At 49.2% G+C, this 24,969-nt stretch overlaps 1 protein-coding gene across 1 annotated transcript in view; it reads right to left on the bottom strand.

Annotated features, from left to right (window-relative positions):
* SV2A (synaptic vesicle glycoprotein 2A) overlaps positions 1–24,969 on the bottom strand; it is a 185,574-nt gene that overhangs the window by 58,444 nt on the left and 102,161 nt on the right. The window contains exons 3-5 of the mRNA XM_069728698.1: positions 7,336–7,516; positions 3,035–3,186; positions 2,715–2,848 (exon numbers count right to left, since the gene is read on the bottom strand). Coding sequence (XP_069584799.1) covers positions 2,715–2,848; positions 3,035–3,186; positions 7,336–7,516 — 467 coding nt within the window. The remainder of the gene's footprint in view (positions 1–2,714; positions 2,849–3,034; positions 3,187–7,335; positions 7,517–24,969) is intronic.

Here is a 24,969-nt window from a genome sequence, read left to right as displayed (position 1 = left end):
GAAAGCTGGGTCTCCCTCAGAGATCATGGGTCTTCCAGCAGGACAATGACCCAAACCACACTTCAAAAAGCACTAGAAAATGGTTTGAGAGAAAGCACTGGAGACTTCTAAGGTGGCCAGCAATGGGTCCAGACCTGAATCCCATAGATCACCTGTGGAGAGATCTAAAAATAGCAGTTTTGGAGAAGGCACCCTTCAAATATCAGGGACCTGGAGCAGTTTGCCAAAGAAGAATGGTCTAAAATTCCAGCAGAGCATTGTAAGAAACTCATTGATGGTTACCGGAAGCGGTTGGTCGCAGTTATTTTGGCTAAAGGTTGTGCAACCAAGTATTAGGCTGAGGGTGCCAATACTTTTGTTTGGCCCATTTTTGGAGTTTTGTGTGAAATGATCAATGTTTTGCTTTTTGATTCATTCTCTTTTGTGTTTTTTAATTTAAGACAAATTAAATGAAGATAATACCAAATAATTTGTGTTTGCAATCATTTTCAGGAAGAAACTGAGTATTATCTGACAGAATTGCAGGGGTGTCCATACTTTTGGCCACAACTGTATACACATCACCGGCCCCGCAGATGTTTCTGCACGTACAGGAGAGTCCTATACACATCACAGGCCCTGCAGATGTTAATGTACATACAGGAGAGTCCTGTACACATCACGGCCCCGCAGATGTTACTGCACGTGAAGGAGAGTCCTATACAGATCACCGGCCCCGCAGATGTTGCTGCACATACAGGAGAGTCTTATACAGATCACCGGCCCTGCAGATGTTACTGCACGTGAAGGAGAGTCCTATACACATCACCGGCCCCGCAGATGTTGCTGCACATACAGGAGAGTCCTATACACATCACCGGCCCCGCAGATGTTACTGTATATACAGGAGAGTCCTATACAGATCACCGGCCCCGCAGATGTTACTGCACATACAGGAGAGTCCTATACACATCACAGGCCCTGCAGATATTACTGTACATATAGGAGAGCGCTATACACATCACCGGCCCCGCAGATGTTACTGCACATACAGGAGAGTCCTATACAGATCACCGGCCCCGCAGATGTTACTGCACATACAGGAGAGTCCTATACACATCACCGTCCCAACAGATGTTACTGTACATACAGGAGAGTCCTATACACATCACAGGCCCCGCAGATGTTACTGTACATACAGGAGAGTCCTATACAGATCACCGGCCCCGCAGATGTTACTGCACATACAGGAGAGTCCTATACACATCACCGGCCCCGCAGATGTTACTGTATATACAGGAGAGTCCTATACACATCACCGGCCCCGCAGATGTTACTGTACATACAGGAGAGTCCTATACACATCACCGGCCCCGCAGATGTTACTGCACATACAGGAGAGTCCTATACAGATCACCGGCCCCGCAGATGTTACTGTACATACAGGAGAGTCCTATACACATCACAGGCCCAGCAGATGTTACTGTACATACAGGAGAGTCCTATACAGATCACCGGCCCCGCAGATGTTACTGCACATACAGGAGAGTCCTATACACATCACCGGCCCCGCAGATGTTACTGTATATACAGGAGAGTCCTATACAGATCACCGGCCCCGCAGATGTTACTGCACATACAGGAGAGTCCTATACACATCACCGGCCCCGCAGATGTTACTGCACATACAGGAGAGTCCTATACACATCACCGGCCCCGCAGATGTTACTGTATATACAGGAGAGTCCTATACAGATCACCGGCCCCGCAGATGTTACTGCACATACAGGAGAGTCCTATACACATCACAGGCCCCGCAGATGTTACTGTATATACAGGAGAGTCCTATACACATCACCGGCCCCGCAGATGTTACTGCACATACAGGAGAGTCCTATACACATCACAGGCCCCGCAGATGTTACTGTACATACAGGAGAGTCCTATACACATCACCGGCCCCGCAGATGTTACTGTATATACAGGAGAGTCCTATACAGATCACCGGCCCCGCAGATGTTACTGCACATACAGGAGAGTCCTATACACATCACAGGCCCCGCAGATGTTACTGTATATACAGGAGAGTCCTATACACATCACCGGCCCCGCAGATGTTACTGCACATACAGGAGAGTCCTATACACATCACCGGCCCCGCAGATGTTACTGCACATACAGGAGAGTCATATACACATCACCGGCCCTGCAGATGTTACTGTACATACAGGAGAGTCATATACACATCACCGGCCCCGCAGATGTTACTATATATACAGTAGAGTCATATACACATCACCGGCCCTGCAGATGTTACTGCACATACAGGAGAGTCCTATACACATCACCGGCCCCGCAGATGTTACTGTATATACAGGAGAGTCCTATACACATCACCGGCCCCGCAGATGTTACTATATATACAGTAGAGTCCTATACACATCACAGGCCCCGCAGATGTTTCTGCACATACAGGAGAGTCTGATACACATCACTGGCCCCGCAGATGTTACTGCACATACAGGAGAGTCCTATACACATCACAGGCCCCGCAGATGTTACTGTATATATAGTAGAGTCCTATACACATCAGCAGCCCCGCAGATGTTTCTGCACATACAGGAGAGTCCGATACACATCACCGGCCCTGCAGATGTTCCTCTTGATACATTAAACCATGATGTGTTTTCAGACATCTCAAAATACTTCTAAAAGTGGATGAAACTTATCCGTACCTCGAGATAGAAGCGCGGACTCTCTGGCATGGTGGTCAAAGCTCCAATGGCAAACACAGAAGGAAATGCACAAACCAAGACGAACACCCGCCAACTATGGAACTGGTACGCTGAGCCCATCTGGAAGCTCCACCCTGCGGAAAAAATGTGTAATTATTATAATCTCCAATGTCAGCGGGTCTGAAGGCCATAGTCTAATCCTTGCTATACTTTTTCCTCATGTCAGAATGTGGTGAGAGAAGGATCAGGCAGACTGGATTTCAACAGGCCTGATCCTTCTGATCTAAAATGGTTTGTCCAGTTTTAGAAAAACAACTCACCATAATGAGGGATGATGGCCCAGGCCATGGCGGAGGCGTAGATACCCCCGATCATCCAGAACATGGACAGCCAGCTCAGGTGCTCTCCTCGCTTTTCCTGGGCAAGGAATTCAGAAAAGTAGGAGAAGACGATAGGAATCGATCCACCGATTCTGCAATGAATGAGGGATGTGAATTAGTGACATATAGAGCGGTCACCAACACTACAGATCACAGCTGTCATACGTTATTATACATTGTCGGTGGACATACACTGCATTATATTGCTCTCTGCATGCATAGCACTGGGTACAGCATTCATGCTTGCGGTCAGTCAATTGAAGCAGTCCCATTTAAGTCAAGGGACATATACTGTATGCCATAGAGATGAATGAGATTATCTCCCTGCAGCGCCTCCTCCTGGGGCTTCTCCTGTAAGACTGAAGCTAGAGCACATGACCACAGGCATCGGGAGCTTCCCTGGAGGCGGGGCATTTAGTGATAACCAATCAGACATTCTCCTTCCCCTGCTGGGCAACGTAGAGGACTAATGGGAGGAAGAGAAATTGGCCAATCAGGAGAGTGGGGGAGAAGCCTATTCAACGCTGCGACAGAAGAAAGAAAAGGCGCAGGAGAAGGGTAGAAAGAGATAGAGCTGGCGGCAGCTGCAGGGAGACCGGAACTGCGGCAGGTTACCTGCGCTGTGCTCCCGTTTCCCCTCACCGCCGGCAACCAGTAACCTGGTATTAGGCTGCTTTCACACATCAGTTTTTTCCATCAGTCGCAATCCATCGAATTTTGAAAAAAATGGATCTGTCGCAGATTGTGAAAAACTGATGCAACGGATCCGTTTTTTTGCCGGATCCAACTAGCTGATCCGGCTAGTTGGATCCTAAAGAAATCGGAGCATGCTCAGTTTAAAAAAAACGTAATCCATTGCCGGAATCTGTCATTTGATAAATCCGACACCATAGGCTTCCATTCTAGCAAACGCCGGACGGCGCCGGATCCATCGCTGTCCGTTTTTTCGACGGACACAAGAAACTTTACTTTGTCCGTCGTCTCCAGCCACCGGACTGGCAATTTTCGACGGATCCGGCGAACGACGGATGAAACGTGAGGCCATCCATCGCAATCCGTCGCTACTACAAGTCTATGAGAATAAAACGGATCCGGCGGCATCAGTTGCTGAATCCGTTTTTTTCAAAATTCGACGGATTGCGACTGATGGACAAAAACTGATGTGTGAAAGGGGCCTTAGGGGTTTTTTCTTCTTCACACAAAGACAGTCCACACATTGCCTTACAGATTCTGTGACTGGAAACACCTTTATAGATGTTATCTGTACTCAGTGATGTGATCGTCCTCTCTGAGGGACCCGCGACCATCTGCTCTGAGGGGACCGTGACCATCCCCTCTGAGAGAACCACAACCGTCTGCTCTGAGGGACCCATGACCGTCTGCTCTGAGAAAATAGGCAACCGTCCGCTCTCTGAGGGATCCGCAGCCGTCTGCTCTGAGGGACCCGCGACAGTCCACTCTGAGGGACCCGCAACCTTCCGCTCTGATGGACCTGCGACCATCCGCTCTGAGGGACCTGCAACTGTCTGCTCTGAGGGACCCGCGACTGTCCGCTCTGTGAGACCTGCGACCTTCCACTCTGAGAGACCCGTGACCATCCACTCTGAGAGACTCGCGTCCGTCCGCTCTGAGAGACCTGCGACCATCCGCTTTGAGGGGACCACGTCCATCCACTCTGAGAGAACCGTGACTGTCCGCTCTGAGAGAACCGTGACCGTTCGCTTTGAGGGAACCTTGCCCATCTGCTCTGAGGAGACCGTGACCATCTGCTCTGAGGGTACCGTGACCATCTGCTCTGATAGAACTGCAACCATCCTCTCTGAGAGATCTGCGACCATCCGCTCTGAGAGAACCGTGAACGTCAGCTCTGAGGGGACCGCGACCGTCCTCTCTGAGACACCGTGGCCATCTGCTCTGATGGGACCAAGGACGTCACCTCTGAGAGAACCGCGAAAGTCCCCTCTGAGAATACCGAGAACGTCCCCTCTGAGAGAACCGCGACCGCTCGCTCTGAGGGAACTGCGACCGTCTGCTCTGAGAGAACCACGACCATCCGCTCTGATTGACCTGCCTCTGTCCACTCTGAGAGACCCGCGACCATCTGCTCTGAGAGAATCATGATTGTCCGCTGTGTGAGAACCGTGACCATCTACTCTGAGGCCGTCTGCTTTGAAAGAAGTGCCACTGTCCACTCTGAGGAATCTGAGAACGTCTGCTCTGAGGGGATCATGACCATCAACTCAAACATAAAAAGGACTGTTTTCTGTGAGAGACAGTCCGTTCTGAGGGAACTGTGACCGTCAGCTCTGAGGAAAACGTGACCGTCTGCACAGAGGGAACCGCAATGGGCATCTGTGACATCATCACAACCTAACGTTCTGAGGGACCCATAACCAGCTGCTCTGACACACCTACAACCTACTGCTCTGAGAGACAAGCTACCATCTGCACTGACATACTGTGTGCTCTGACACCACCATAACCTAGCGCTCTGAGGAACCTGCAACCGCTTGCTCTGAGACAAATGCGTCCGTCCTCTCTGTGGGACCAATGACTATCCACTCTAGGGGATCCTCAAGCCTCTGCTCTGATGCAATCGGGACCATCTGCACTGAGGAACCGCTGGCGTCCACTTGGAGGCACTAACAGAATACTGACTGTCCGCTCTAAGGGAACCACAACTGTCTGCTCTGACAACATGTGACCGTCCACCTTGATGGATGTCTGCTCTCAGGGGCCCTGGGCCACCTGCTATAAGGGGACCACGACTGTCCGCTCTGAAGGGCCCGTGACTGTCCACTCTGAAGGATCAGAGACCGTCCGCTCTGAGGGGACCGTGACTGTCTAGTCTCATGAGATTGCGACTGTCTACTCTGACAGGACCGCGACCATCCGCTCTTGTAACAGCAACCATCTGCTCTGGGGTACCCTCGACCGTCTGCCCTTACGAGACCCCGACTGTCCTTTCTGAGGAAACCGTGACCAACTGCCCTTATGGGACTGTGACCATCCGCGGCGAGGGACCCACAACCATCTGTTCTGAGGGATCCGCAACCGTCCACTCTGTGGGGACCCTCAACCATCTGCTTTGATGCATCTGCCTGCTCTGAGGTACCACAACTGTACTCACTGACAGAATGGTGACCATCGGTTCTGATGGACCTGTGACCATCCTATCTGGCGGAACCGTGACCGTCCACTCTGATGGGCATGCGATCATCCACTCGGAGGGGACTGCGACTGTCCGCTCTAAGGCTACGTTCACATTTGCGCCGCTCCCGGGTGCGTCGGGCGCAGCCGCGGCGACGTACGCGCCATGCGCCCCTATATTTAACATGGGGGTGCATGGACATGCGTTGCATTTGCGTTTTGCGACACATGCGTCACTGCAACGCATGAGTCAGGGCGCAGGGAACGCTGCATGATGCAGTTTATCCTGCGCCCAAAACCATACAAAAAGCAACGCATGCGTCGCAAAACGCAGTGTTTGTGCATGCGTTCATATTTGTGTTGTGCATTGCGTCGCCGACGCAGCGCTGCACAACGCAAATGTGAACGTAGCCTAAATCAATCACGATTGTCCGCCATAAGGGAACTAGGACTGTCCGCTCACAGTTTGTCCAAAGACTCTCAATCTTGCCGGGAGTAGTGAGGTTAATCAATGATTTCATTTCTTATGCACGCACTTTAGGCTGGATCCACACAACTATGTTTCACAAGCATGGAGGGAGAGAGAGCGATCTGCAACTACAGCGAGCCAAGAACCAGCGGCAAGTGAGCAGCGCTGTGCGGTTCTGTGTTCTCTCTAACAGAAATGTGACTATGCCCTCTCCGCCATGATATCTGGACAAGCCACCTGTCTCCTACCTGAACTCAACTGCCATAAGCATATATGAGACTGTTGTGTTTGAGTGTGAAGATCCACAGCCGTTCTGAAATAAGGGAGTGTGTAAATTCGGCCTCAGTAAGGGTCATCTTGCACATAGTAACACCAGTGTGGTTAAGATGTTGGCAAAAGCTGAGTTGACCTGCGCTTTTATAACATATCATCATGATGTGACATTGACTGTAAATGGCCATGTGGTTACGCAGGTTACTCTGCTTATTATCTGTGAGACCATACAACCATTAACAATCATTTTTAAAGTTTTATGTGCATGTAGCTGATGAGTGGGCCACCAACCAATCAATCTTACTGGTGGGCCCAGACGACCCTGGATAGATAGATGATATCGTCTTACCCCACACCGGACAGAAGTCTGCAGAACAGGAAGGTCCCATAGCCTTGAACAAACGAAGAGAAAAAGGCGAAGACGCTATTCACAGAGAGGGAGATGAGCAGGCACTGTTTTCTACCGATCCGGTCCGCCATTCCTCCCCACAAGAACGCTCCCACCATCATACCGAGATACACAATGAGACCTGCAGAGAAATCATGGAGAGGTCACATTACTCCCACTTTTTGTATCACACCCCAATATGGTTACATATTAACCTGCCAGCAAATATTCATAGATGTTACTGATCCTCATCCAAAATATTGGAACATGTGTCCTGTAGGAACTACGACTCGTCCCACCAAAAACACAAATGCTTGTACAGCTATGTCAATGGAAGAATAAAATTGTGACAGCCTTTGGAGGAGAGGGAATCTCTGAGGGTTACTAAAAAGCAAAAATAGGCTACTGTGGACGGAGTTGTCTAACCCTTCTAAGTATTGGCAATTCTCTATGAGGTCCTCCCCTATTTGTCAACTATACAGTGTCTCTCACTTTGGAGGACCCAGCAGGTGTGTGCGTTACATAGACAGGCTACTGATTTCAGATGAGTGCTATGCAATCCTTCCTCTTCCCTGTGCAGGTGCTGTAGGGAGCTTAAACACTTGCTGCCACGTTCCACCACAGACCACATGGGACCACCAATGATCTGATGATAGTAATTAGGAGTTAGTCAGGCAACCATAATGAAGCTTTTCGGACAAGCGCCCACACTACTATAACATATCAACCATTTTACTCTATTCGCAAAGTCGCAGTAAATCTACTGCCATGTTTTATTCACACACATCCTTAAAATTAAAATCTCAGATAAATAAAACATGCAAATATTATTTAACGTCAAATATTTGCTTCCAAACTTAAAGTTCACTAGAGGATTTCCACATAAATATGTAATCAGGAGGGGAAATCACAAGATGAATGCTCGTAGGGCTGGAGAGGGGATGTCGCACTATTAACTCAATGCATGACGGAGGCTTCCTACACTTCCATTGCTGTCCACTTTGCTGTCAGGGGAGGGTTTGCAGTGACTCTAATAAGCAGCTGGGGCCTTCTGAGTCACCAGTGGCGGATGTGGGAATAATTCTGCTGCGGGCAGTGTGAACTCGCTACGTTCCCAAGATCAGGAAGCACTTTGGATGCAGCGTATTTTCGCTGCATCCAAAGCGCTGCGTTCTAACCACGCAGATAAATCCGAATGTGTTCTGTGTTGGAAACAGGATCAGTGCAGGATAAGTACTGTATGAACACAGTGACTGTACCAGCAGAATAGTGAGTGCAGCTCTGGAGTATAATACAGGATGTAACTCACGATCAGTAATGTAATGTATGTACACAGTGACTGCACCAGCAGAATAGTGAGTGCAGCTCTGGAGTATAATACAGGATGTAACTCAGGGTCAGTACATGATCAGTAATGTAATGTATGTACACAGTGACTGCACCTGCAGAATAGTGAGTGCAGCTCTGGGGTATAATACAGGATGTAACTCACGATCAGTAATGTAATGTATGTACACAGTGACTGCACCAGCAGAATAGTGAGTGCAGCTCTGGAGTATAATACAGGATGTAACTCAGGGTCAGTACATGATCAGTAATGTAATGTATGTACACAGTGACTGCACCTGCAGAATAGTGAGTGCAGCTCTGGGGTATAATACAGGATGTAACTCACGATCAGTAATGTAATGTATGTACACAGTGACTGCACCAGCAGAATAGTGAGTGCAGCTCTGGAGTATAATACAGGATGTAACTCAGGGTCAGTACATGATCAGTAATGTAATGTATGTACACAGTGACTGCACCTGCAGAATAGTGAGTGCAGCTCTGGGGTATAATACAGGATGTAACTCACGATCAGTAATGTAATGTATGTACACAGTGACTGCACCTGCAGAATAGTGAGTGCAGCTCTGGAGTATAATACAGGATGTAACTCAGGGTCAGTACAGGATCAGTAATGTAATGTATGTACACAGTGACTGCACCTGCAGAATAGTGAGTGCAGCTCTGGAGTATAATACAGGATGTAACTCAGGGTCAGTACAGGATCAGTAATGTAATGTATGTACACAGTGACTGCACCAGCAGAATAGTGAGTGCAGCTCTGGAGTATAATACAGGATGTAACTCACGATCAGTAATGTAATGTATGTACACAGTGACTGCACCTGCAGAATAGTGAGTGCAGCTCTGGAGTATAATACAGGATGTAACTCAGGGTCAGTACAGGATCAGTAATGTATGTACACAGTGACTGCACCTGCAGAATAGTGAGTGCAGCTCTGAAGTATAACACAGGATGTAACTCAGGATCAGTACAGTATCAGTAATGTAATGTATGTACACAGTGACTGCACCAGCAGAATAGTGAGTGCAGCTCTGGGGTATAATACAGGATGTAACTCAGGATCAGTGCAGGATCAGTAATGTAATGTATGTACACAGTGACTGCACCAGCAGAATAGTGAGTGCAGGTCTGGAATATAATACAGGATGTAACTCAGGATCAGTAATATAATGTATGTACACAGTGACTGCACCACCAGAATAGTGAGTGCAGCTCTGGGGTATAATACATGGTGTAACTCAGGATCAGTAATGTAATGTATGTACACAGTGACTGCATCAGCAGAATAGTGAGTGCAGGTCTGGAATATAATACAGGATGTAACTCAGGATCAGTAATATAATGTATGTACACAGTGACTGCACCACCAGAATAGTGAGTGCAGCTCTGGGGTATAATACATGGTGTAACTCAGGATCAGTAATGTAATGTATGTACACAGTGACTGCATCAGCAGAATAGTGAGTGCAAGTCTGGAATATAATACAGGATGTAACTCAGGATCAGTAATGTAATGTATGTACACAGTGACTGCATCAGCAGAATAGTGAGTGCAGGTCTGGAATATAATACAGGATGTAACTCAGGATCAGTAATGTAATGTATGTACACAGTGACTGCATCAGCAGAATAGTGAGTGCAGGTCTGGAATATAATACAGGATGTAACTCAGGATCAGTAATATAATGTATGTACACAGTGACTGCACCACCAGAATAGTGAGTGCAGCTCTGGGGTATAATACATGGTGTAACTCAGGATCAGTACAGGATCAGTAATGTAATGTATGTACACAGTGACTGCACCAGCAGAATAGTGAGTGCAGCTCTGGAATATAATACAGGATGTAACTCAGGATCAGTACAGGATCAGTAATATAATGTATGTACACAGTGACTGCACCAGCAGAATAGTGAGTGGTGCAGCTCTGGGGTATAATACAGGATGTAACTCAGGATCAGTGCAGGATCAGTAATGTAATCTATGTACACAGTGACTACACCAGCAGAATAGTGAGTGCAGCTCTGGAATATAATACAGGATGTAACTCAGGATCAGTACAGGATCAGTAAAATAATGTATGTACACAGTGACTGCACCAGCCGAATAGTGAGTGCAGCTCTGGGGTTTAATACATGGTGTAACTCAGGATCAGTACAGGATCAGTAATGTAATGTATGTACACAGTGACTGCACCAGCAGAATAGTGAGTGCAGCTCTGGGGTATAATACAGGATGTAACTCAGGATCAGTACAGGATCAGTAATGTAATGTATGTACACAGTGACTGCACCAGCAGAAAAGTGAGTGCAGCTCTGGGGTATAATACAGGATGTAACTCAGGATCAGTAATGTAATGTATGTATGCAGCGCCCCAGGGTCCTGGTCGTTGCAGTAATATCATTCTCCTGTAGGGGGGAGTGATGTTACGTCTGATGGCAATAAAGGAAATCTTCTTACCAGGTATCACAAACCATACACCACACTTCACACTCCAGTCCACCAGGGGGAGCTATGCTCCTATCTATTAGGGCACTCTTCACAATTAGGTAAAACTGGTGGGCTGGATAGGAAGTTAGGCAGAAGCTGACTGGGATTCACCCAGGCAGCACCAGTCAGGCAGACAGGGGGAAAGGAGGAACATCTAAGAGCTGCAGAGAGAGTGGTCCCTGACAGGGGTGGGATCCTGTCAGAGGCCTAGCTAGAAGGCCATGGAGCTGCGCCTGCTCGACGTGTGGCAGCATCCTAAGAAAGGACTCGAAGAGAACTGTGTTGTAGCGGGTGAGAAATGAAGTCATAGCACAGGAGAGTTCTGCCCTGCAAAAGGCTGCCTCCTTCTGAGGCGCAGAATCCGGTGGCCGGAACACCGAGGAAGCAATCGCCTCCAAGCCTTGCTCCAGAGACCGGCAGGACAGATAATTCCACGTTACCTGCCCGCACCTATACCCAGGAGGGACGGTGGCAACTTGTTGGGGCTGGGGAGTGATAGGGTCCCTGTAAAAAGCCTCAGGCCATCAGTCATACGGGTTGTTCCTATCCATCTGGGGGACAGAGAGAAAGACTTAACATCTAGAACACCAACGTCAGTTGTGAGGACCTCACCGAGAAGCTCAGCAGGGAGGGGCTACAACACTCAGGCGCTAGAGGAAGGCTACTGATTTCCACCTGGATAAGGGAACTCTTGAATTGCCTTCAGACCGGCCGGACTCTATCTGCCCTGTGATCTGGTGCTCTGGACTGTGGATGCTGAAGCCTTCAGTAAAAAGGTAAAGAGACTGCAACCTTGTGTCCTCATTCTTCAATACGCCTCACACCATCCACCATCTACACTCTGGGAAGCCCTGGGGACATACTTTACCTGTGGGAAGGTATACCATCTAGCTGCCATAACATCACCCCAGCAGACCCCTAAGCAGCGTCGGTCACCATGACCGAATACCACAGGTGGCGTCACGAACACTATCCCTTTAAAGACCTTTCCACATTTATTAACAGACGTCCCATAGGGCCACGGACCGGGTCAGCCACCGTGACATCCCCCTTAAGTACCGAAGGGCCCGGATCCGAGTACCCCACTGCCCTACCACAGGGAGCTCCAAATTTTGGCGTTACGAACAAGATCTACTTCAGCCTGAAAATCGGGTCATGTGCGCCTAAGAACTGTGCCAGAATCGTATTTAAACTGTTTGTGCTTAAAGACTGTGTATTGCCATTTGCCGCCAAAATTCCCACCAAAACTGCCGCCATTACAGCGCCACAAGGAGCGCAGGAGAAGAAGGGCGTGGTGTTGTGGGCGCAAAAAATATGGCCGCCCAGTCAAAATATCTTTGCACCTTGAGGACGTGTCCGCCAGCAGCCGAGATCCGCCTCCTGATCCTCAATGGCGGGCGGAGACAAAGAACAAGAAACCGCCCACGGAGAAGAGAGCTGGAAAAGGACGAGGAAGTGAGCCACGTGGAGGATGCGATGGCCAGCCGCCCAGAGCCAGAGCGTGTGGTCGGAGCGGAGGACTTCCCCAGCTACCCAGAGAGACACCGCAACCAGGCCTCCACCGCTGACACTGATCCCCTGCAGATTGGGATGGAAGAGCTGATTGACCAACTCCTGCAGCTGCGGGTGAATACTAAGGCCGAATACCGGACAATACCTGCGGAGGATCCACCGACACAACTCCCGCAGCCGCTGCCAGAACCATCGTGGACGCCGCCGCCAACAGAACCAGCCGACATCGGGGCCACTGCTGCGGCAGGTAAGAACGCTGGCCCTGCCCCGGTGACAGAAGACCTACTGGTAGGCCCCGTAGCAGCACCACCTCCCCGCGGTACTCACCACCTGCAGTGTCTCGAACCTTGGGACCGTGCCACGGGTATGGAGCAGTTCATGCAGGCCCCAATCGCGCCCACCACCCGGCCGGGTGAGGTATATGCCGAATGGACTGTATACCGCTGGGTGAATCCCGGATCAGACTTTATGGGGTTCCCCGGGGAAGACAAACAGAAAGGAGAGGCTGTGGAGGTTTTGAGTTGGGAGGACTACCAGGCCCAGCTTGCCCGCAAGTGGGAGGAAACTGAGGAGAGACACCAGGCCTAACGTAGAGTCTTCGATAAACGCAACCTGCAAGTCAAAGCCCAGGCCTGCAAGGACCGCACCACAAACCAGGCCCTGGTTAAACTCCTAGGAGGATGGGGCTTTATTAAAGAAAAAGGACTATACGCCGAGATATTCGTCAACCGCAGGGATGTAGAATCTCACCTCTGGGAGGGACATCCAGACAGAGACTTATACCCGGGAGACACTGTCACCTACACCAGACATTTCAGTGGAAAAGGCTGGTTTGCTCTAAATGTGCACAAGAAAAGAGACACTATGACACACCATGCCAAAGCTCCAGTTAGGCTACGTTCACATTAGCGTTGCGCCGCCGTGCGTCGGCGACGCAACGCACGACGCACGCTAAAACGCGCGCAAACGCGCGCGTTTTGCGACGCGTGCGTCGTTTTCCGACGAAAATCGGACGCACAGAAAATGCTACAAGTAGCGTTTTCTTGCGTCCGACGCTAGCGTCGGAAACGACGCACGTGGCGAAAAACGCCACCAAAACGACGCACGCGTCCCCTATGTTAAACATAGGGGCGCGTCGCCGCTGCGTCGCCGCTGCGTCGCCGGCGCGTCGCCGGCGCAACAGCGACGCACATTGGCGGAACGCCAATGTGAACGTAGCCTTATGTTGTCTCCTGTAGCAACAGCGCCACCATGCGTCAAGACTACCGCCACTACTACCACTACAACTGTCACGCCTACTTGTACCTTTACTAGGACCACGGTATGTACCGTTACTACTACTGAAACTGTCGTGGCCACAGTTCCAACCCCAATGGTAACCTATGTAAAGGTTACCCCTGAACGGAACACTGTGGGTACTCAGACCCCCATCTGGAGTGAGGAAGCCCCTTATGTAGCACCTGGTAGCCGCCAGTATCCGGCCGGGCTACCTCCACCAGTGCTACCTCCAGAACTACAATAAACCTCGAAGCCCTGAAAAAGATTGTAAATAGTTATAAACATTTTCTTTTTCCTGCCTTTAAACCCGTCCAGGGTTAACTCTTAAAGGGATTCCCTACTTACAGGGATCCTACGTTTTGCACAAGTTTTCTACTTTTATCAACAAACTGCAGAATCATGGACTGTTGCATGATCACAAACTGTCCTTGTAAATAAGTTGCACCTTCTTAAAGGTGGTTCCTACAGGTTTTACAAAAGAGGCTTTTACAGAGACTGCCTCTTAACAGAAACTGCTTTTAAACCTTGCTGTAATAATTTCTTTACTGTACAGACCTGAAGAAAAACCCGTTGGTGTGGCAGAGTTCCGGGTCAGGATTACACGTCTTGTAGCCCACCCAAGACCAACGTTGGGGGTTCGTCACGGGTCCCTCGCTTCATGTCACCTTTAAATTGACTTGAATGTTGATGATGTGATTAATGCTTTGCACTACCTAATTGAAAAGACTTGACTTTGCCCTTAAAGGGAAAGTACATTTGTTGCACTTTGATAAAGAGTTAATATATTATGGAGTAATATAGCAATAAAGTTAAAAATTTAGGTCAGATAGTAATAATGTTTACATAGTTGATAGTATGTAGCTAATATGGTAGAATTAAAGTTAGATAGTTAAAATGATGTAGTGAGAATAAAATTGGAAGGACGATACAGCGAGCCCATAAGGGAGGTGATATCTGTTCTGCGTTTCAATAAAGTGAACCCGTGGGGATCAGTGAGTCATTTAGTGAGTACTTAGTTCAGGGGCGGATTATCAGAGGGTCAATATGGGCGGTAGCCCAGGGCCCAGTGGTCTGGGGGGGCCCTGGGCTACCGCACAGATTGACCCTCCACTAATTGTCTGAATGCCCGCCGGCATTTGTGTGCCCCCAGACCCGGTGGGCAGAGAGAGGGGGCCCGCATTGGTTGGGAGGTGCGTGTATCAGCCGGTCAGCTGAGAGCTCCGAGTCCCTGCACCAGGCCTGCACAGCAGCACACCACATAATGGCTGCTCTGTGCACAGCACCTGTGATGAGGTCACAGGATGGGAGGAGTCAGGGGTCACATGATCGGGAGGAGGACCTCCGTGTACAGGACTTTGCTGGTTGCCATGGCGCCGCAGGAAGGTAAGGCAGCGTATGTGTGAGGTCAGGAGATGTTTACAGGGTGGATGTAGCAGAGCCGTGTGTGTACGAGGTGTATGGATCAGAGCAGCGTGTGAAAGGTCTATGGAGCGGAGTCGTGTGTGTACAATGTGTACGGAGCCGTGTGCATGAGGTGTACGGAGCGCAGCCGCGTGTGTACGAGGTGTACGGAGCGGAGCAGCGTGTGTATGAGGTGTACGGAGCGGAGCAGCGTGTGTATGAGGTGTACGGAGCGGAGTCGTGTGTACAAGGTGTACGGAGCACAGCCGCGTGTGTACGAGGTGTACGGAGCCCAGCCGCGTGTGTACGAGGTGTACGGAGCACAGCCGCATGTGTACAAGGTGTATGGAGCACAGCCGCGTGTGTATGAGGTGTACGGAGCACAGCCGCATGTGTACAAGGTGTACGGAGCACAGCCGCGTGTGTATGAGGTGTACGGAGCGGAGTCGTGTGTACAAGGTGTACGGAGCACAGCCGCGTGTGTACGAGGTGTACGGAGCCCAGCCGCGTGTGTACGAGGTGTACGGAGCACAGCCGCATGTGTACAAGGTGTATGGAGCACAGCCGCGTGTGTATGAGGTGTACGGAGCACAGCCGCATGTGTACAAGGTGTACGGAGCACAGCCGCGTGTGTATGAGGTGTACGGAGCGGAGTCGTGTGTACAAGGTGTATGGAGCACAGCCGCGTGTGTACGAGGTGTACGGAGCACAGCCGCATGTGTACAAGGTGTACGGAGCACAGCCGCGTGTCTATGAGGTGTACGGAGCGGAGTCGTGTGTACAAGGTGTACGGAGCACAGCCGCGTGTCTACGAGGTGTACGGAGCCCAGCCGCGTGTGTACGAGGTGTACGGAGCACAGCCACATGTGTATGAGATGTACGGAGTAGTGCCGTGTGTGTACGAGATGTATGGAGAGGAGCCGTATGTGTATGAGGTGTACGGAGCGGAGCTGTGTGTGTGCAAGGTATGCGGAGCAGTGTGTGCAATGTGTATGGAGCGGAGCGGTGTGTGTATGAGGTGTACGGAGTAGTGCCGTGTGTACGAGATGTATGGAGCGGAGCCGTGTGTGTATGAGGTGTATGGAGCGGAGCCGTGTATGAGGTGTATGGAGCAGAGCCGTGTGTGTATGAGGTGTATGGAGCAGAGCCGTGTATGAGGTGTATGGAGCGGAGCTGAATGTGTACGGAGCGGAGCCGTGTGTGTATGAGATGTATGGAGTGGAGCCGTGTGTACGGAGCGGAGCCGTGTATGCAAAGTTTACGGAGCGCAGCCGCGTGTGTAGGAGTAGCTATGTGTGGCCATTATCATGTGCAGCCAATATACAGTAAGGAGCATCATGTGTGGCCATTATACAGTATGGAGCATCATATGCGGTCATTATACAGTATTATTGAGCATCATGTGCGGTCATTATACAGTATGGAGAATCATGTGTGGCCATTATACAGTATGGAGCATCATGTGCGGTCATTATACACTATGGAGCATCATGTGCGGTCATTATACACTATGGAGCATCATGTGCGGTCATTATACAGTATGGAGCATCATGTGCGGTCATTATACACTATGGAGCATCATGTGTGGTCATTATACAGTATGGAGCATCATGTGCGGTCATTATACAGTATGGAGCATCATGTGCGGTCATTATACAGTATGGAGCATGATGTGCAGTCATTATACAGTATGGAGCATCATGTGCGGCTATTATACAGTATGGAACATCATGTGCGGTCATTATACAGTATGGAGCCTCATGTGCGGTCATTATAAAGTATGGAGCCTCATGTGCCGTCATTATACAGTATCGAGCATCATGTGCGGCTATTATTCAGTATGGAACATCATGTGCGGTCATTATACAGTATGGAGCATCATGTGTGGCCATTATACAGTATGGAGCATCATGTGCGGTCATTATACAGTATGGAGCATCATGTGCGTCTATTATACAGTATGGAGCATCATGTGTGGCCATTATACAGTATGGAGCCTCATGTGCGGTCATTATACAGTATGGAGCATCATGTGTGGCCATTACACAGTATGGAGCATCATGTGCTGTCATTATACAGTATGGAGCATCATGTGCTGTCATTATACAGTATGGAGCATCATGTGCAGTCATTATACAGTATGGAGCATCATGTGCTGTCATACAGTATGAAGCATCATGTGCAGTCATTATACAGTATGGAGCATCATGTGCGGCTATTATACAGTATGGAGCATCATATGCGGTCATTATAAAGTATGGAGCATCATGTGTGGCCATTATGGAGCATCATGTGCGGTCATTATACAATATGGAGCATCATGTGTGGTCATTATACAGTATAGAGCATCATGTGCGGTCATTATACAGTATGGAGCATCATGTGTGGCCATTATACAGTATGGAGCATCATGTGTGGCCATTATACAGTATTGAGCATCATGTGCGGTCATTATACAGTATGGAGCATCATGTGCAGTCACTATACAGTATGGAGCATCATGTGTGGCCATTATACAGTATTGAGCATCATGTGGGGTTATTATACAGTATTGAGCATCATGTGGGGCCATTATACAGTATTGAGCATCATGTGGGGTCATTATACAGTATTGAGCATCATGTGGGGCCATTATACAGTATTGAGCATCATGTGGGGTCATTATACAGTATTGAGCATCATGTGGGGCACTTATACAGTATTGAGCATCACGTGGGGTCATTATACAGTATTGAGCATCACGTGGGGCCATTATACAGTATGGAGCATCATGTGTGGCCATTATACAGTATGGAGCATCATGTGTGGCCATTATACAGTATGGAGCATCATGTGTGGCCATTATACAGTATTGAGCATCATGTGGGGTCATTATACAATATTGAACATCATGTGTGGCCATTATACAGTATTGAGCATCATGTGGTCATGTGGGGTCGTTATACAGTATGGAGCACTGTGTGGCCATTATACAGTATCGAGCACTGTGTGGCCATATTTTTTTTTTATAATTATTCTTTATGAACAGTGTGATCAGCAGTGCTAAATGGGTGTGGTTGAGACATGGATATGGGTGTGACTAGTGAATGGGTGTGGTCAGAGGTGTGTCCTAAAATTTGCTGCGGCGCGCAACGCAAACTTTGTCCCTCTTTCCCAACTTCAAAAGTTGGGAGGTATGGTAATATGTGGTCTGGAAATGGTGCGGTGGTATTTGTCCCTTGTATGTGCTATTATTCGATCACTATGGTTGTAATTTGTGGTCTGGTCATGGTGCGGTGGTATTTGTTCCTTGTATGTGATATTATTGGTCAAGATATACCTAAATTGTATTGCAGATTTTAACAAATATTTCCTAGGTTACAGTAGAGTAGGGCCCGGCCCTTTTTCTGGAATAATCTGGTTCGGGTATCACATGACCCCCGTCACATGACCCCCGTCACATGACCCCCGTCACATGACCCCCGTCACATGACCGGGGGGGGCCCACAGTGTGTGAACAGCCCGGGGCCCTGGCTACCCTTAATCCACCCCTGACTTAAGGTACCGTCACACTATACGATTTACCTACGATCACGACCAGCGATATGACCTGGCCGTGATCGTAGGTAAATCGTAGTGTGGTCGGCTGGGGAGCTGTCACACAGACCGCTCTCCAGCGACCAACGATGCCGAGGTCCCTGGGTAACCAGGGTAAACATCGGGTAACTAAGCGCAGGACCGCGCTTAGTTACCCGATGTTTACCCTGGTTACAAGCGTTAAACTAAAAAAAAACAAACAGCACATACTTACATTCTGGTGTCCGTCAGGTCCCTTGCAGTCTGCTTCCCGCACTCAGTGACTGCCGGCCGTAAAGTGAAAGTGAAAGCACAGCCGCTGTGCTCTGCTTTCACTTTACGGCCGGCAGTCACAGTGCGGGAAGCAGAGACGGCAAGGGACCTGACGGACACCAGAATGTAAGTATGTGCTGTTTGTTTTTTTTTAGTTTAACGCTTGTAACCAGGGTAAACATCGGGTAACTAAGCGCGGTCCTGCGCTTAGTTACCCGATGTTTACCCTGGTTACAAGCGAACGCATCGCTGGATCACATCGCTAGATCGCTAGATCGGTGTCACACACACCGATCTAGCGATGACAGCGGGAGATCCAGCGATGAAAGAAAGTTCTAAACGATCTGCTACGACATATGATTCTCAGCAGGATCCCTGATCGCTGCTGCGTGTCAGACACAGCGATATCGTAACGATATCGCTGGAACGTCACGAATCGTACCGTCGTAGCGATCGAAATGTTATAGTGTGACGGTACCCTTAGTTAAACGTTTACACTTAGAGAAGAATAACTGTTTTATACTTGAATAAAGATAAGATGTTCGCATATGCACTTAGTAAATAATATATAGTAAACCTGTAACAAGATGAGCCAAGCAGTCATGTAAATATGTTATTGTTTGTAACGTTCAAGTGTCCTCACCTCCCATAAAGGGAAGCACAGTTAAATTAACTTGTTTGATAGCATTTTAAAATTTGGACGTCTTTTGCTAATGTATTGTTGTTTTCTTTTCCCAGTCCCAAAGTACTGGATTTAATGGGGGTGGGGGAGGGAGGGGCCTGCTCCAGAGACCAGCAGGACAGATAATTCCACGTTACCTGCCTGCACCTACACCCAGGAGGCGATGGCAACTTGTGGGGGCTGTGGCGTGATAGGGTCCCTGTAAAAAGCCTCAGGCCATCAGTCATACGGGTTGTTCCTATCCATCTGGGGGACAGAGAGAAAGACTTAACATCTAGAACACCAACGTCAGTTGTGAGGACCTCACCGAGAAGCTCAGCAGGGAGGGACTACAACACTCAGGCGCTAGAGGAAGGCTACTGATTTCCACCTGGATAAGGGGACTCTGGATTTGCCTTCAGACCAGCTGGACTCTGCCTTCCCTGTGGTCTGGTGCTCTGGACTGTGGATGCTGAAGCCTTCAGTAAAAAGGTAAAGAGACTGCAACCTTGTGTCCTCATTCTTCACTGCGCCTCACACCATCCACCATCTACACTCTGGGAAGCCCTGGGGACATACTTTACCTGTGGGAAGGTATACCATCTAGCTGCCATCACATCACCCCAGCGGACCCCTAAACAGCGTCGGTCACCCTGACCGAATACCACAGATGGCGTCACGAACACTATCCCTTTAAAGACCTTTCCCCATTTATTAACGGACGTCCCCTATGGCCACGGACCGGGTCAGCCACCGTGACATCCCCCTTGAGAACCGAAGGGCCCGGATCTGAGTACCCCACTGCCCTACCACGGGGGCGCTCCATGTACACAGTGACTGCACCAGCAGAATAGTGAGTGCAGCTCTGGGGTATAATACAGGATGTAACTCAGGATCAGTAATGTAATGTATGTACACAGTGACTGCACCAGCAGAATAGTGAGTGCAGCTCTGGGGTATAATACAGGATGTAACTCAGGATAAGTACAGGATCAGTAATGTAATGTATGTACACAGTGACTGCACCAGCAGAATAGTGAGTGCAGCTCTGGAGTATAATACTGGATGTTACTCAGGATCAGTACAAGATAAGTAATGTAATGTATGTACACAGTGACTGCACCAGCAGAATAGTGAGTGCAGCTCTGGAGTATAATACAGGATGTAACTCAGGATAAGTACAGGATCAGTAATGTATGTACACAGTGACTGCACAAGCAGAAAAGTGAGTGCAGCTCTGGGGTATAATACAGGATATAACTCAGGATAAGTACAGGATCAGTAATGTATGTACACAGTGACTGCACAAGCAGAAAAGTGAGTGCAGCTCTGGGGTATAATACAGGATGTAACTCAGGATAAGTACAGGATCAGTAATGTATGTACACAGTGACTGTACCAGCAGAATAGTGAGTGCAGCTCTGGAGTATAATACTGGATGTTACTCAGGATCAGTACAAGATAAGTAATGTAATGTATGTACACAGTGACTGCACCAGCAGAATAGTGAGTGCATCTCTGGAGTATAATACAGGATGTAACTCAGGATCAGTAATGTAATGTATGTACACAGTGACTGCACCAGCAGAATAGTGAGTGCAGCTCTGGAGTATAATACAGGATGTAACTCAGGATCAGTAATGTAATGTATGTACACAGTGACTGCACCAGCAGAATAGTGAGTGCAGCTCTGGAGTATAATACAGGATGTAACTCAGGATCAGTAATGTAATGTATGTACACAGTGACTGCACCAGCAGAATAGTGAGTGCAGCTCTGGAGTATAATACAGGATGTAACTCAGGATCAGTAATGTAATGTATGTACACAGTGACTGCACCAGCAGAATAGTGAGCGCACCTCTTGAGTGCAATGCTGGTAGTATGTCCAGACCAGCACAGAATCAGTCATATATAGTGATGAGTGAGTATGCCTGTTTGTTAGGCAACCCCCACATGTATTCAAGCTGACTAGCAGCCGTAAATCATGCAGCTGCGTCGACATAAAGTAAATCTCCGAGCACGCCAAAATACTCAGAGACCACCTGAGCATGCTCGGAGAAACTCGAGCAACAAGCATACTCGCTCATCGCTAGTCATATATGCTGCTATACACGCACACTTTTCAGCCAGCCTCAGTAGATCTGCAGGTACATATAGCTTTCTAGGCTATGCAGAAATTTCACAGCCCATCAATCGATCAGTTTCCTTTCTGAAGCTAGCAATTTACCGAGATAATGAGCCCTAACAGAGTGCAGGCAGCCTGGATAGCTCTTTATCAGCCCTTTCAAACTTCATCTCCATGGCAAACACAGTAATCATTCTGTCTCCCCAGCCTGTGGCAGTGACAGGATGCAGATGACAGACGCACATAGTCATCAGGTCTGAAGGAGCTGATTTAGAAACAATCCCAGCTCCTGCCTGCTCGCTCTAATTACTGAGGGCGTTAATAAGTGCGCAGGTAGCCAGCGTCGTGACTGCTCTCTGTCTGCACGCTGACTTTCCTCCTCTACTTTGCAGCTCATGTTTACATCCTTCTTGACACGATTAATATGCAGTTAATCTTGGTACGCAGGTTTTATTGTGACAAATGGAGGGAAAAAGTGTGCGGCACAAAATGCCAACTCGTATACTGACTGCCAAGTAACTAACATCAATACTAGAGATGAGCGAATGAAATCTGCCGGATTCCAAAAATTTGCCATGAGCAATGTGGTTTGCACGAATCGCTCAAAAATGCCGAAGCAGAAGATTTCATCAGCTAGAGAAGGCTCACATGACCTCAGGAATGACCAAGCGAGCTTCCCTATCATTACTTGCAGCTATCCCATCACATGGTATAGCGTAGTCAATCAGGAGGGACTATCATGGCCTGTATAAAAGCGGAGGCGGGAAATGCAGCAGCCGCTTTGTAGAGAATCTGGACATTGAGAGGATGTCACAGCTCAACAATAATGATTGAGAGGAGTTGGCAACAGACTTTTTCCAGCACGGAGCACTCATATGTCGATTTTATTGTTGTATTTATTAGAGTTTTGCTTGCTCGTCAGTTTAAGTGCACTAATTTCACCTAGAAAGTTTTCAGCTTTCGGAATCAATGTTTCCATTCAGTGACAGTAAGCAGAGGAAGACGTGTGGGCTGAATCTCATGTGTACATAAGGCCTACATTAGCATTTTTGTCCTCCATCTGGTGGGGGCATGTGTGTCTTTGTTCTTCTTTTCGGGGGGGCATCCCTAATACACAACCCTGCAGACAGGCTGGAAACTCGGCTTTTGGAATATTCTTTATTCTTTGAGCTAAAAGTAAAGGTTTAAGGGGGAGGGTGTGAACACTTCTACCCATCTAGGGGGCCAATCCCAGGAGAGGTAGAATAATAAGCCACATGTTTAGTGAGGCAGTTGTTGCAGTGATGCTGAGGGGTGAGAATCTGTTGGTGAGGTCCTGGTGCCCCTGGATGGATGGCCTATGGAGATTGGAGATCGTTTGCCAGCTAGAGATTGCTACAGTCATGATATCTATCTTCTGGATGTGAGGAACTATCTTAAGGACTGTTGTTGCCAGCTGGGGCGGGAGATATGTGGTACGGTGAGGGTATGAAGCATAGACTGTGACTACAGACTATACTGGTGGGAGATACCAAAGCTGTGGGCCAACCAAAAGTTGGGATACAGTGGGTATCGCCTGGTACGGGGCCAGTGGAACTACTGGCTCCAGGATGGGATCTGTTCGACTGGGGACATTGCATTGTGACCATCTACCCAGAATTGTTGTAAGACTGTGGACATAAGGAAGAAAAAATAGTTGCATTGTTAACCTGCCTAGGTGATTATCACAGCCTCAAATCTTCACAATGATAATGTGGGAAAGTGGAACAACAAGCCCCTCTTTCCAGGGCCGTATTTGCCACTAGGCACTTGAGGGCACGTGCCTAGGGCGGCGGGATGCGGGGGGGCGCCCTTGAGCTAGGTTTTTCTTATATTTTTTTTTTTTAATAAAACTCCGGGGTCAAGTTTCCGCCCCCCCTCCTCCCTCCCTCCCTCCTTCCCGCCCCCCCTCCCTCCCTCCCTGAAGACGAAATACTCACCTTCCTCCAGCGGTGGCTGCAACTGCGTCTCAGCGCCGTCCTGTCTTCAGCGGTCACATGGTACCGATCATTAAGGGTGATGAATATGCGCATATTCATCTCACCTTAATTAGCGCTACCATGTGACCGCTGAAGACAGGAAGGAAGACGCTGCAGAGATGCCAGGAAGTTCTGTGCTGCGCGGTGAGAGGTAAGTATGACAGGGAAAAAAGTGGGGAGCCGTGCACACAGGGGAGAAGGATGGGGAGCCGTGCACACAGGGGAGAAGGATGGGGAGCCGTGCACACAGGGGAGAAGAATGGGGAGCCATGCACACAGGGGAGAAGGATGGGGAGCCGTGCACACAAGGGAGAAGGATGGGGAGCCGTGCACACAAGGGAGAAGGATGGGGAGCCGTGCACACAGGGGAGAAGGATGGGGAGCCGTGCACACAAGGGAGAAGGATGGGGTGCCGTGCACACAAGGGAGAAGGATGGGGAGCCGTGCACACAGGGGAGAAGGATGGGGAGCCGTGCACACAAGGGAGAAGGATGGTGAATCATGCACACAAGGCAGAAGGATGGGGAGCCGTGCACACAGGGGAGAAGGATGGGGAGCCGTGCACACAGGGGAGAAGGATGGGGTGCCATGCACACAGGGGAGAAGGATGGCGTGCCATGCACACAGGGGAGAAGGATGGGGAGCCATGCACACAGGGGAGAAGGTTGGGGGAGCCATGAACGCAGGGTGGGAGGATGGGGGAGCCATGCACGCAGGGGAGAAGGATGGGGGAGCCATGAACGCAGGGGAGAAGGATGGGGGAGCCATGAACACAGAGTGGGAGGATGGGGGAGCCATGCACGCAGGGGAGAAGGATGGGGGAGCCATGAACGCAGGGGAGAAGGATGGGGGAGCCATGAACGCAGGGTGGGAGGATGGGGGAGCCTTGCACGCAGGGGAGAAGGATGGGGGAGCCATGCACGCAGGGGAGAAGGATGAGGGAGCCA

The sequence above is a fragment of the Ranitomeya imitator genome, chromosome 1 (assembly GCF_032444005.1).
Source record: "Ranitomeya imitator isolate aRanImi1 chromosome 1, aRanImi1.pri, whole genome shotgun sequence".
Taxonomy (NCBI): Eukaryota; Metazoa; Chordata; class Amphibia; order Anura; family Dendrobatidae; genus Ranitomeya; species Ranitomeya imitator.
The sequence above is the reverse complement of the archived record's forward strand: the minus strand, read 5'-3'. Positions and strand labels throughout refer to the sequence as shown.